General features: G+C 39.7%; 1 protein-coding gene across 6 annotated transcripts in view; it reads left to right on the forward strand.

Moving 5' to 3' along the window:
• The window catches only part of gdpd4a (glycerophosphodiester phosphodiesterase domain containing 4a), a 37,573-nt gene that overhangs the window by 6,513 nt on the left and 17,052 nt on the right, over positions 1-14,008 (forward strand). For 2 of the 6 annotated variants that reach the window (XM_051724324.1, XM_051724318.1), the window contains exons 1-5: positions 1,555-1,678; positions 10,813-11,076; positions 12,060-12,163; positions 13,306-13,399; positions 13,486-13,545. In XM_051724324.1, coding sequence (XP_051580284.1) covers positions 10,894-11,076; positions 12,060-12,163; positions 13,306-13,399; positions 13,486-13,545 — 441 coding nt within the window. In that variant the 5' untranslated portion in view covers positions 1,555-1,678; positions 10,813-10,893. Of the gene's footprint in view, positions 1-1,541; positions 1,679-10,812; positions 11,077-12,059; positions 12,164-13,305; positions 13,400-13,485; positions 13,546-14,008 lie in introns of those variants that run through there. The other 4 variants (XM_051724319.1, XM_051724320.1, XM_051724323.1 and 1 more) reach the window with 3 other exon arrangements.

Raw genomic sequence — 14,008 nt, forward strand, 5'->3', positions numbered from 1 at the left:
GGTTCTTTTAATTGTGATGATTTTGGCTCACATTTAACAAAAACCCACCAATTCACTATCTCAAAAAATTAGAATATGGTGACATGCCAATCAGCTAATCAACTCAAAACACCTGCAAAGGTTTCCTGAGCCTTCAAAATGGTCTCTCAGTTTGGTTCACTAGGCTACACAATCATGGGGAAGACTGCTGATCTGACAGTTGTCCAGAAGACAATCATTGACACCCTTCACAAGGAGGGTAAGCCACAAACATTCATTGCCAAAGAAGCTGGCTGTTCACAGAGTGCTGTATCCAAGCATGTTAACAGAAAGTTGAGTGGAAGGAAAAAGTGTGGAAGAAAAAGATGCACAACCAACCGAGAGAACCGCAGCCTTATGATTGTCAAGCAAAATCGATTCAAGATTTTGGGTGAACTTCACAAGGAATGGACTGAGGCTGGGGTCAAGGCATCAACCACACACAGACATGTCAAGAAATTTGGCTACAGTTGTCGTATTCCTCTTGTTAAGCCACTCCTGAACCACAGACAACATCAGAGGCGTCTTACCTGGGCTAAGGAGAAGAAAAACTGGACTGTTGCCCAGTGGTCCAAATTCCTCTTTTCAGATGAGAGCAAGTTTTGTATTTCATTTGTAAACCAAGGTCCTAGAGTCTGGAGGAAGGGTGGAGAAGCTCATAGCCCAAGTTGCTTGAAGTCCAGTGTTAAATTTCCACAGTCTGTGATGATTTGGGGTGCAATGTCATCTGCTGGTGTTGGTCCATTGTGTTTTTTGAAAACCAAAGTCACTGCACCCGTTTACCAAGAAATTTTGGAGCACTTCATGCTTCCTTCTGCTGACCAGCTTTTTAAAGATGCTGATTTCATTTTCCAGCAGGATTTGGCACCTGCCCACACTGCCAAAAGCACCAAAAGTTGGTTAAATGACCATGGTGTTGGTATGCTTGACTGGCCAGCAAACTCACCAGACCTGAACCCCATAGAGAATCTATGGGGTATTGTCAAGAGGAAAATGAGAAACAAGAGACCAAAAAATGCAGATGAGCTGAAGGCCACTGTCAAAGAAACCTGGGCTTCCATACCACCTCAGCAGTGCCACAAACTGATCACCTCCATGCCATGCCGAATTGAGGCAGTAATTAAAGCAAAAGGAGCCCCTACCAAGTACTGAGTACATATACAGTAAATGAACATACTTTCCAGAAGGCCAACAATTCACTAAAAATGTTTTTTTTATTGGTCTTATGATGTATTCTAACTTTTTGAGATAGTGAATTGGTGGGTTTTTGTTAAATGTGAGCCAAAATCATCACAATTAAAAGAACCAAAGACTTAAACTACTTCAGTCTGTGTGCATTGAATTTATTTAATACACGAGTTTCACAATTTGTGTTGAATTACTGAAATAAATGAACTTTTCCATGACATTCTAATTTATTGAGATGCACCTGTATATGAGAGAGAGAATATGCAAATTACGAGAGAGAGAGAGAGAGAGAGAGAGAGAGAGAGAGAGCGCATTACGGAGTATTGCGATGATGAGAGAGCAACAGGTCTACAGCACCTGCCTTTCACATGCGCACTCAGACTGAGACAGATCATCTATCAGAAACTGTTCGGCTCTTCTGATAGTGCGGCTGATTTATAATAACCGGGATATCTCGACGACAGAATCATCGGTGAGTGAAAACATTGACGTGTAATTTTTATTTGTATATACATTCGTACTAATGGCGATGCTTGTAAAATCTTCACGTCAGCGTTCAAACTATTAATCGAACTCAGGATTGACTTAAAATAACGATGTTATTGATTTGTTTCCACTGGTAGTGCCTTTGTCTTAGTTGTCGATGCTGTTATATTGTCAAAGCAGTGAATGACTGTGGCATTGAATAGATCAGAGTCTTCTGGAAATCCAATGAAAACAAAAGTGTGTGTGTGTGTGTGTGTGTGTGTGTGTGTGTGTGTCCGTTCAGCTCAGTCTGTCAAAAGCTTTATTCCCGCAGTGAAATCTGAAATTAAGTGAAATTTCAAACCAGTACACATTACATTTTGTGTCACAGTAATAAAACAGTACCAAGATGGAGGCTACCATGGATCTTTGGCATGTACTATGATCATATCATGTTTTTTTCCATTTGTACTGTACCATGGTAGTATCATCATATTCTTTGATAATATCACGCTACCATTACCTACTGCCATAGTATATTGTAAGGACAGGTTGTTTTCTCTATATTGCATGCTAATGTAAGGCTGTACAGTGCATGCAAGTACAATTCAGTTAAATGCATAGTTCACCCAAGAAGAAAAATTCTGTAATCATTTATTCTCCCTCATGTTGTTTCAAACATGTATGACTTTCATTTCTCCATGGAATACAAAAGAGATGTTAGGCACAATGTTAGCCTCAGTCACCATTCACTTTCATTGCATCTTTTGTCCGTACATGAAAGTGAAAGGTGACTGAGGCTAACATTATGCATAACATCATCTTTTGTTTTCCACAGAAGAAAAAATGTTGTATGGAATTGGAACAATATGATGGTGTGCAAATAAAGATACAATTGTCATTTTTGGGTGAACATTCTTTTAACTGTATTCTCTGAGCAGGCAAAATACAATTTACTGTCATTTTGCATGCATATGTTTTTGTTGATTTGGTTAGAGGAAGTTTAGAGCAGGAGGTTTGATGTGGGCTTGTAAGAGGATTGTCTGTTTCAGGCAGCAAGGGTCACTTTCTGCTTTATACAGATACAGTTAAATGCTGGTGTGTGTGTGAGAGAGAGAATGAGAAAGAGAGAGACAGATCAGGTTAAAGTGTTAACAGGATTTAAAGGTATTTTATTGTTTTCCTCTTTACATAATTGGTGTTTGCTAAGGCGAGCATCACTATTGCTGTTGCTAAAACTTTTCCTAAGTATTCAACTTCGGCCTGTAGCTTCCACAACGTTTGTGCTACAGACATGAATGATACCTCAAATCACTTGACTTGTTGAGGAAGGGTGTGCTATTAATTTTGTAATTAATCATCACATATACTATTTTCGCATGGCGGACGAAAATATGGGTGGAAAAATCCCATAGATGTAGACTGACATTGAAGGAGGGAATATAACCAGAATATCATAGAGACTTGGGGAGCGGTACCTAGCAACCAGCAGAACACCCTAGCAACCATCTACCAATACCTGAGCAACCTCCCAGAACACCCTAGCAACCATTTAATAATGACTGTGCAACCTTCCAGAACATCCTAGCAACCATCTGCCAGTGCCCTAGCAACCACACAGAATACCAAGCAACTCTCTGCCAATGCCCATGCAACCCCAAAGCAACGCCCTGCCAACCACATGACTTTTGCTCAACCTGACAACCTAGAGTAGCAACCACCCAGAACACCCTAGCATCAATTTACCAATACCCTAGCAACCACATAGCAATGCCCTGGCAACCACATGGCTTTTGCTCAACAAAACAACATATCAACCTCCCAGAACACCCTAGCAACCATTTACCAGTGCCTGAGCAACCTCCCAGAACTTCCTAGCAACCATCTACCAATGCCCTAGCAACCATCCAGAACACCAAGCAACTCTCTGCCAATGCTCTAGCAACCATCCAAAACACCCTAGCAACCCCAAAGCAATGCCCTGCCAACAACATGACTTTTGCTCAACCTGACAATCTACAGTAGCAACTACCCAGAACACCCTAGCATCAATTTACCAATAACCTAGCAACCACCCAAAACACCCTAGCATCCATTTACCAATGACCTAGCAACCTCCCAGAACACCCTAGCAACCAAATAGCAATACCCTGGCAACCACATGGCTTTTGCTCAACATAACAACCTATCAACCACCCAGAACACCCTAGCAACCATCTACCAATGCCCTAGCAACCACCCAGAACACCCTAGCAACTGCATAGCAACACCCTGGTAACCGCATGACTTTTGCTCAACCTGAAATCCTAGGAACCACCCAGAGCACCCTTACAACCATCCAAAACACCCTAGCAACCGCATAGCAACGCCTTGCCAACTACATGACTTTTGCTCAACATGACAACCTAGCAACCACCCAAAACACCATAGCATCCATTTTACCAATGCTCTAGCAACCACCCAGAACACCCCCTAGCATTTGCATAGCAACACCCTGGTAACCACATGACTTTTACTCAACCATTTAAAAATGCCTTAGCAACCGCCCAAAACACCCTAGAAACCATGTAGCAACACCCTTTCAACCATCCTAGTAACCACATAGCAACGTTCTGGCAACCAGATGTCTTTTGCTCAACTTGATATACTAGGACCACCCAGAACACCCTAGCAACCATCTACCATTGCCTTAGCAACCACACAGAACACCCTAGCATCGTTAGCAATGGCCTGGCAACCATACAACTTTTGCTCAACCTGACAACCTAGCAAGCAACCACCCAGAGCATCTTGCAATCTAGAAATTACCTACAGTAGCAACTCCCTAGCAACCACCAAAAACACTCTAGCGCTGTGGTGGTGAGTTGTGCTCTGGCAAACACCAATCACTTTTTCCTCAGAAAATTTACATATCTAGTTTATACTACTTTACATAAACTGTATAGCTTATTCTAAAAAGCTTTGGCAAAGCTGCACTCCAGTAGTCTTACCAAAAAAGTGCTAATTTGTATTGTTTTCAGAGAGAGAGAAAGAGAGCGTATGGGGTGATTCAGGGAGAGAATGAATGCACAACAGTCCTGCTGTTAATACGGCATTCATTATTTGCGTGTATTGTTTATTTATGTATAAACAAAGCGTCGTGCCTCGCCAAGCTTGCAGTTCAGACTAGATCTCTCCATTGGGTTGTATGTTTTACACCCTGTTGAGACAACGAGTTAGAACGCTTTTACTCTGTTTATTTAGACGCCACAATCTAATCTCCATTGGTCATTAAATATTAAAGACTTATGGTTTCATACACAAAAAAGCAGTACCTTTAGCCTTCACAAATTCTATTATCATCCATTTGCCTTGAGATTCTTTTTAATATGTCATTTTTATGACTTCACTAGTGGATATGGGACTGTTTAGACTTTCAGGCATTTTACTATTTGCCCACATAATGTCTGATTGTGGACAGTTGAAGTGGTGACATCAGCAGTACTGTATTTTATAACATTATGGCATTTTTACAGTGCCATTTTAGCTGAAGTTACTTTGCATGTTAGATAGGGAAGGCAAATGTTTTACTGCTGTGGTTTACAATGGAATTATAGCACATTTTCTTAGAACAAAGAGCACAAATGTTGCAGTATTTACTTTCATTCCGTATTTGCATGCTCTTGTCAAACAAACTCTTTCTAAGGAGTTTTATTTCAAGTTATATAGAGGTAGTTGTCATTAAATACTTTGGGAATTTGACATATCCTGCAGTGTGACATGATATGCTCCAACTAAAACAGTTTTAAAAAGCATTATGCTAATTATTTTGTAATTACTATGCATGGAGCTTTTATAACTTCATATAAATGAGATACCACATGGAATATTTGTACTTTTAAAAATTCAATTGTTACACTGCAGGAGTATTTAAAATGGAATAGTGGAAGCAATAAGCTGATTAAAAATTATATATATATAAAAAAAATAATAATACAAATATTGGTGAATTGTTATAGTTAAAGGAATAGTTCATCCAAAAATGAAATTTCAGTCATTGTTTACTCACCCTTGTGTTGTTGTACACAGTGATGCATTTCTATGCCCAGCCTAATGTTTTTTAAATTTAAAAAAAAAATGTTTTACCCAGTGCCAGTTCATAGTGGACAGTTACCCACGCGATGCGGAAAATGGAAAACAAGCGATCGATAGAATGTGAAGGTGCTCGTAACTGCTGGTTAGGACAAAAACTCTGATTACCATAGAAAACATACATTTTATCATGTGTCGTTGGCCATCAGGTTAGGACACGGTGTGACTGTGCTTGCCTGTAGCCTCCTCTATGTTTCTATTTGATTTCTGAGGACAGGCTGGGCATAGAAATGCATCAATTCTTTGACTACAAACTCTTCAGACATGTTTAGTAAGTTCTGTTCTCTGTTTTGTGTGCAGCTGTGTTGTGTTCTGTTGTCACTATCGCTGTGGAGGACCTGTTTTTAGATAAACAAACGAGTTTTCTCTTGAACGCCCCAATGTCACGAGTGGGCTGTGTGAACTGTTGCTCTCGTTTCCTATCATGAACGGGCACAGGAGATCAATGGTCAGTGAACATTTTCACTAAATAATACCTCAGATTTCGGTTTGTTTCTCACCAAACCTTATCGTATGCTTTCATAACAATCATGAGTCTCATAAAATAAATGATTAGACTTCTGAATTATACTTTTGCATTCTTTTGAAGCTTGAAGAGGTGGTCACCATAAACTGCCATTGTATGACATCACTGAGCACAAACTTTTTTCACAATTTCTCCCTTTGTGTTAAGAAAAATAAAGAAAGTCATACAGGGTTATAACAACACAGGGTTGAGTAAACAGTTATTGAATTTTCATTTTTGGGTGAACAATCCCTTTAAGACATACAGTTTCCCTTGTACATTCATCTACATTTTAACCTAAAATCTTGATGTTGATAAAAAAAAAAAAAAATGTTAGACATATTATGCATCAACCAACTATCTGTTATACTTTCAGATGTTGTAAAAGTCTCTAAAGCTGTTTGAAAGGAGGAAATTAGCCTAAAGTGAGACTGGTGTTTGGAAATTAATCATCATAACTTTACTTGAAGTCTGGATCACAGTTACTGTAAGATGACGTGATTTTCTGTTTCCTTATGATAAAACAGGAGCACCCAACCTAAACACTTTATAACCCTGAGACAATCTATAAGTCTTGTTCAAGTCCAGTAAGTGGTCACAATAAAACTGCACCCATGTAAAACATGCACAGAGGTGAGTTAACAAACTTGTTATCTGATTCCTCTGTGTCAAGGGTATTGATAAATAGCATAAACAAACATATATGTACATAAAAAATATAAAATAGATATTATAGAAAATTACATGACAGAATATAATTTTTTTATTACTTTGTAGGATAAAAAACATATAAATATATATTCAAATATATAATATTATAGAAACATAAGATAGAATACAAAATACAAATATTTTAATGTATAGAATAAAAGCTTATTTGAATATATGTGTATATACTTTTAATGTTATATATTAATACATTTGACTTATTTACTAGATTTGTTTTTGCATTTTAAATATATATATATATATTATATATATATATATATATATATATATATATATATATATATATATATATATATATATATACATACAGATGAAAATTCTACAAGTCCTAACATTAGAAGTGACACGTCAATCATTTTTAAGAGTTGCTCCTACATTTCTGCATTAGGAGCTACTTTTAGCCGTAAGGTTCTTTTGTGAATACGGGCCCGGTTATTCAGAGACTACTGTTTGATTTAATGATTTAATAGGTTAATTAGTGGGTGTGGCAATATCTGTCAGTCAAGTGATAGTTCAGTGGCATGTTTTTACAATGTTGCGTCATATTCTTCTGGTTGAGAATAGATTTGATTTCAGTCACCGTGTGACATCTTTGGCTTATATTCAATGTGATATCTTAGTTTATGATTGTGTGACCCACAGTGCAGAAATTCATTTCCTGTTAAATCTATTACATCATATTTTACCATTTAGGAAATTATGCCTGACAACATGAAAAAATAAATGACTTAGGATGTTTTATCACTTATGGTAATAAATTGATAAAGAAAGCAAGAAAAAGAAAGAATAATCCCATTGTTATGGCAACTGAAAGAATATTTGGAACAATGATACTGTATGCTACTTACTTCTGTGGAACATAAAAGGAGATGTTAAGCAGAATTTTAGCCTCAGTCACCCTTTACTTTCATTGTATCCTTTTCCATACAATGAAAGTGAATGGTGACAGTGACTAATAAAATTGCCTAGCATCTTCTTTCCTTGTTCCATGGAAGAAAGTCATGCAAATTTAAAACAACATGAGGTTGAGTAAATGATTACACAACTATCCCTTTAACTTTCAAAATTTCCTCCCCTGTCTAAACAGAATGACACCTTTAAATACATTAAAAAAGTTAGCTGTTTTTTTGCCAGCTTTGGACAGGTAAAATATTTAAAGCTGCATTAAGGATGTGAAGTGAAGCAATACATGCAGTAATGTAATGCTGCTCATCTCATCTACACATGCTGATGGGACACCATCACTCAAAATCCACTACTGTCAAGGACATCACCATGACAACAGACAGACAGGGCATGGTTTGTTTGCAGGCATTTTCATTAGATCTGACCTATAAATCAAACTACAATTTGAGCCAGAGACCTCAAGGATGTCTTTCCCCTCGATCATTAAACCTAAAAGCTTCTTAATGCTACAGGCAGCTGGCCACAAGTGCTTTGTATGCTGCCCTCTACAACCACAACATCCTTGCTGAACAAAAGAGTTGTCGGAGTGTGTAGACAGTTCTGTCTGGCTCTGTGATTTCACTATTGCTTTGTGTTTCACCTGAAATTAACTATAGTAACAGTTTACATGCCACTGCTCCACTTTCTAAAAAGTATTTGTCAAATGAAAACAAAGTCAAGATGCAGTTCTGACTCACTTAGAAAAGATTACTGGCATAGAAGACCTCTGCATTGAGCTTTTGCAAGGCTTAAAGGGATAGTTTAACCAAAAATGGCTAAATGGCTTTATTCCTCTCCTTGATTGGGGGCCGGGCATGCATACCCACAGCCCCGCCCTCCTCCTCGTCACACTCCTCCCTCCTTTGCCTCAGGCCGGGGAACCCCCGGCATGACGTACATCCCCCACCCCACCCGCCCTTTCTGGGGGGCAGGCTTTTCTCCGCCTCTCTAGAGCTGCAGAGGGGGACAAGGGGAGGGAAAAAACAGAGGAGAGGGAAGGATCAAGATGGGGCGGCAGCGAGAGAGAGAGGAAATACCTGGTTAGCCGGCGCCCAGATACGCTGTCGCCCGGCCCTCAGCCACTCCCCGACCTCTGGCAGACGACAGCTCGCTCCTCCCCCGGTGGAAGGTAGTGGGTCCTCCGGCCCCGGGCAGACGGTCACGGTCCTCCCCCACTTTTCTCTTTCTTTTCTTTTTTTCTCTATTCTTTTTTTTTCCTATGGGGGGACGGCAGCGTGCCTCAGATCCTCGGTGGCCGGCAGTGACGCCTCCGTCCCCGGGCGGACAGCCGCGGCTGCTCCTCAGTCAGTGCTGGTAGTGGCGAGGACTCCATGACAGCACATCCCTCCTCTTTCCCGGGTTTCGGCACCAATGTAACAAAGGTTCAAATGGACAAGGAGGAGGCGGGAACCGTCTGAACAGTCAAAGTAATATTTAATATAAACTTAAACAGAAAGACACAAAACACAAACGCACACATGGCAGCTGCATGTGGCTATCTCTTTCTTGAACTGCCTGTATTCCTCTCCTTGATTGGGGGCCGGGCGTGCGTACTCATGGCCCCGTCCTCCTCCTTGTCACAAATGATATCATAAATTGTGCCTCTTTAGCTAAAAAAACTATATTTTACAAGCTGCTCCAGCTAATGCCCATACTTGAGTTGACTTGCGATGTCTCTCTCAAAAAGGCGGGACTTCCATTTCTTCATCCACCATATTGGGCATTCCAATTTCTCCCACTGATTTTAATACAAGTGCTCTATCTTAGGCTAAATAGTATTTGTTTTTGCCCTGTTCCACACAAAATGCTATCTTGTGACATCTAAACACTTTTTCTATAGTGCATGACTTTTAAGGTGATACATTTTTACATTTGCATTACATAACCCAGTGGTTCTCAAAGTGTGAGGCATGCCCCGTAGGGGGGCGCGGAGGTATTGCAAGGGGGGCGCGGAAGACTGACCCGCCCTCAAATCTCGTTCACTTTCACACATTCAACAAAAATAGTGAAAATACACATAAGAACCGATGTGCACAATTTCTTTTCCTCTGCCTTTTATCCTACCTTGTTTAAACTTTCACCTGCCACGGTAGCGCATCCTGCGTGCGCAGCTCTTGACAGCCCAAAGTGTTGATGTCAGGTGCACTCATGTAAACAAGGTCATTCTTGCATGCAGGCTAGTTTCAAATGAGTGACGAGGTGAATTAACACTTAAATTTCAGTCTGCTCCTCACACAACACTATCAAATGGCATCAGAAGGATTTAAATCTAATGCACGAGTGTTATGGATGACTTTAATGGCACTTTTAAGTGTGCTTTCTGAGCTTGGATAGCCACAAACACGATCCTCTCTTCCCCCAATTTCGTGTTTAATGGATGAAAAAAGTAATACTGATTTTGAACGATGAGGGTGAGTAAATGATGGCGGAAAGGTCCGTTTTTATTAAAGCTTATTAGTATCATTAATCAGGTGCAAATTATTGTCCAGAGGTCCTGACTGCTACCGAAACAGCACGTAGATGGCACTGTCTCGTGATACTTGTTACTTTTTTCAGTGCTGGCTAGGATGCGACAATTCATTTATAATTACTTTACGAGGTTGTCCCGCTCCATCCCCCCTGGAATCTACACCCTTGGATCACCTTAATTTCTCAATCCTTTCTTCTAGACAGCAATGAGGTAAAATGGAGAGCAAATATGGAGACTTTTGTTTAGGTTTTACCCAAGATCTCACTGGGATCATATCATACACAATGGCTAGTGACAGTCATAAAGACTTTACAAATTATACAGTATGCTTAACACAACTCTCCGTCTCTCTCACTTACAGTTCTCCCCCTCATCTGATCATCTCTGTTTCCTCCTTGTCTCGTCTAATCCGGGCTGCTGCATGCAGGGTAGCGGCTGATTCATGGGCCGCTCTCCGGTGAGCCTGTCCAGACTGAAGCTGGGGAAGTTAAAGGTGGTGCGGCGACAGCTGCTGCAGCGTTATGAGCACCAGCCGTTCGTCTCATGTCTGGCAGGCCTCTACGGCTGCCAGTGGAGACGCTACCAGCGTGCTAAAGCCCAGCCAGGAGAATGCTGCTGTAGTCGGGTAAGTATTTGTTGGTATTTTTACCTTTTCCATTTTTGTTGTAGCATGATTTGTTTTGTGAAGAAAGGAAGGAAATTCACTGGGTTTGGAAACAGAACTACAGTCTCGATTCTGACATTGATTACAGCCTTACTGTAAGTGTGCTATGCATTTTATGTGTTTTACTGTATGTAACAATACATTTGAAAATCACCCATTGACTGATCAAATGTCCGGCAATTAGAACCTAAATGACAGCAATTATCATATGCATTTGGACATTTGCGTACTACATAGTGATTGGTCTTTTTTCTCATTTACATGTTTTTACATACTGAATTTACCCATTTACAGAATGTTGCATACTACTATCAGTCTCTCTCTTTCCATCTGAATTGGGGTTTTCAACATTGTTTATATATGGCCATTATATGTAAAGATGTCAAGATATGTAAAGCCAATAAAGACAGTGAAAGACGCCACAAAGCCATAAAGACCTTTTCCTTTAGACCTTTAGATACTGTCCTCTTAGCCAGAATATCTGCACACAACTGTAAAGCACCCAGGCAGCTCAGACTCTATAGAAAGTGCTTATAAGTGCTCTTTTCTACTGTACTTGCTGATTAGTCTTCTTTAACACACTGAGCACAGCATTGATTACACACTTTTCATGTGCTGATGGGCTGTTTTCTAAAACCAGCTGTCTTCAACACACAAAAAACACCCATCTAAAACTCATCTAAATGTTCAGAGGTTTAAAATATGACTCAGAAAGCATCTTTTATCAAGTCATTTAAAATCACCCAGATGACACTCTTTGTTTGTTGCTCAGCTCAGCTGATGATTTGAATGGCAAAGTCTGAATTAGCCTGATCTGTCTCCTCTATATCATACTCCTCTTGAATTTTCACATATCAGTCCCTATGCTTATTAAATGCGTTAAGGTATGGGTGTTTTCACTGGTAATAATGTCTCGTTTGTGTTCTGTGTGTCTTGTTTTTCAGTTGGAGTTTGGTAGCTTTGTGCTCCTCATTGTAACATTTTTTCTGACGCTGATATTCCTGTATTTCTGGAGTGAGGCGCAGAATGACTACAATGACTTTGACTGGTAAGTATCTCTGGACAGACAGACAGATAGATTGATTGATAGATAGAAAAGAAAGAGTGATGATATATACAGTTGTGCTCAAAAGTTTGCATACCCTTGGAGAATTGGTAATATATGTACCATTTTTAAAGAAAACATGAGTGAGCAGGCAAAACACATTTATTTCTTATGGGATTCATATTCAACTGTAGGTTATAACAGAATGCCACAAGCATAAAACAAAACATGGCAACAAAGAAAAAAATGAAATGACCCCTGTTCTAAAGTCTGCATACCCTTAGTTCTTAATACTGTGTATTGCCCCCTTTAGCATCAGTGACAGCGTGCAGTCTTTTGTAATAGTTGTCTATGAGGCCCCAAATTCTTGCAGGTGGTATAGCTGCCCATTCGTCTTGGCAAAATGCCTCCAGGTCATGCAAAGTCTTTGGTCGTCTTACATGAACCGCACGTTTGAGATCTCCCCAGAGTGGCTCGATGATATTAAGGTCAGGAGACTGTGATGGCCACTCCAGAACCTTCACCTTTTTCTGCTGTAACCACTGGAGGGTCAACTTGGCCTTGTGCTTAGGGTCATTGTCATGCTGGAAAGTCCAAGAGCATCCCATGCGCAGCTTTCGTGCAGAAGAATGAAATTGTCTGCCAGTATTTTCTGATAACATGCTGCTTTCATCTTGCCATCAATTTTCACAAGATTCCCCGTGCCTTTAGAGCTCACACTCCCCCAAAACATCAGTGTACCACCACCATGCTTCACAGTGGGGATGCTATTCTTTTCTCTATAGGCCTTGTTGACACCTCTCCAAACATAGCGCTTATGGTTGTGACCATAAAGATCTATTTTGGTCTCGTCACTCCAAATTACAGTGTGCCAGAAGCTGTGAGGTGTGTCAAGGTGTTGTCATTTATGGCATTGGCACAGTAAAGGCTTCTTTCTGGCAACTCGACCATGTAGCTCATTTTTGTTCAAGTATCGTCGTATTGTGCTCCTTGAAACTTATATATATTGATATATATATATATATATATATATATATATATATATATATATATATATATATATATATATATATATATATATATAAGTAAACAATGTATTAATCCCAAACAAACAAGCACTTAAAATCCTTTATTTAATTTCACAGGTTTAATTTTGGGAACTTGGGGTTCTGGTTCCCGTGGTCAGTGGTACTGCTGTTGGTTGCTGCTGCCCTCTTCACCTATATCGCCCTCCTGCTGGTGAGAATGATGAACAGTTTCAAAGCATCTCCATTTGATTCTCTATAATTAGCAACAATTAATTATTTGGCCTTGGATTTTTGCAGGTTCTAGCAGTGTGCCTTCTCTCTGAGGGACAGAGGCTGTACCTTCACTGGAGCCACAAGGTAAAAAAACAACAACATCTCTTTATCATTTGCTCTGTAAATGTTTTAAATGCTTACATTTTACAGTACATCATTCTATTCATTGTGATATCTGTGTTACAAGTAAGATTCAAGCTTCATATGATTCACAAATTGTGTTAACCTTAATTAAATATTTTATGGTACATGACCAAGCTATTGAACATAGCTTAAAAAAAAAGTCAGTTGACTATACTTAAAGGTGAAGTGTGCAATTTCTGCAACACTAGCATCACCAAATAGGCAAAATAGTGACTGTTTTCAAACAACTTTCCTGAACACTCCCCTTCTGCCATTGGTTGGACAAAAAAGGTAGTCCGGCCTCAAACTCATGCCATTGGTTGAACCAAAGCAGCTATGTTGGTCTGGTCTAGCTGCTCAAACAAACAGTGCAATGTTTTGATTGTCACAGTATTTACACTTTTCGGTGAAATTAACCTACAGA

The sequence above is a fragment of the Myxocyprinus asiaticus genome, chromosome 18, assembly GCF_019703515.2.
Source record: "Myxocyprinus asiaticus isolate MX2 ecotype Aquarium Trade chromosome 18, UBuf_Myxa_2, whole genome shotgun sequence".
NCBI lineage: Eukaryota > Metazoa > Chordata > Actinopteri > Cypriniformes > Catostomidae > Myxocyprinus > Myxocyprinus asiaticus.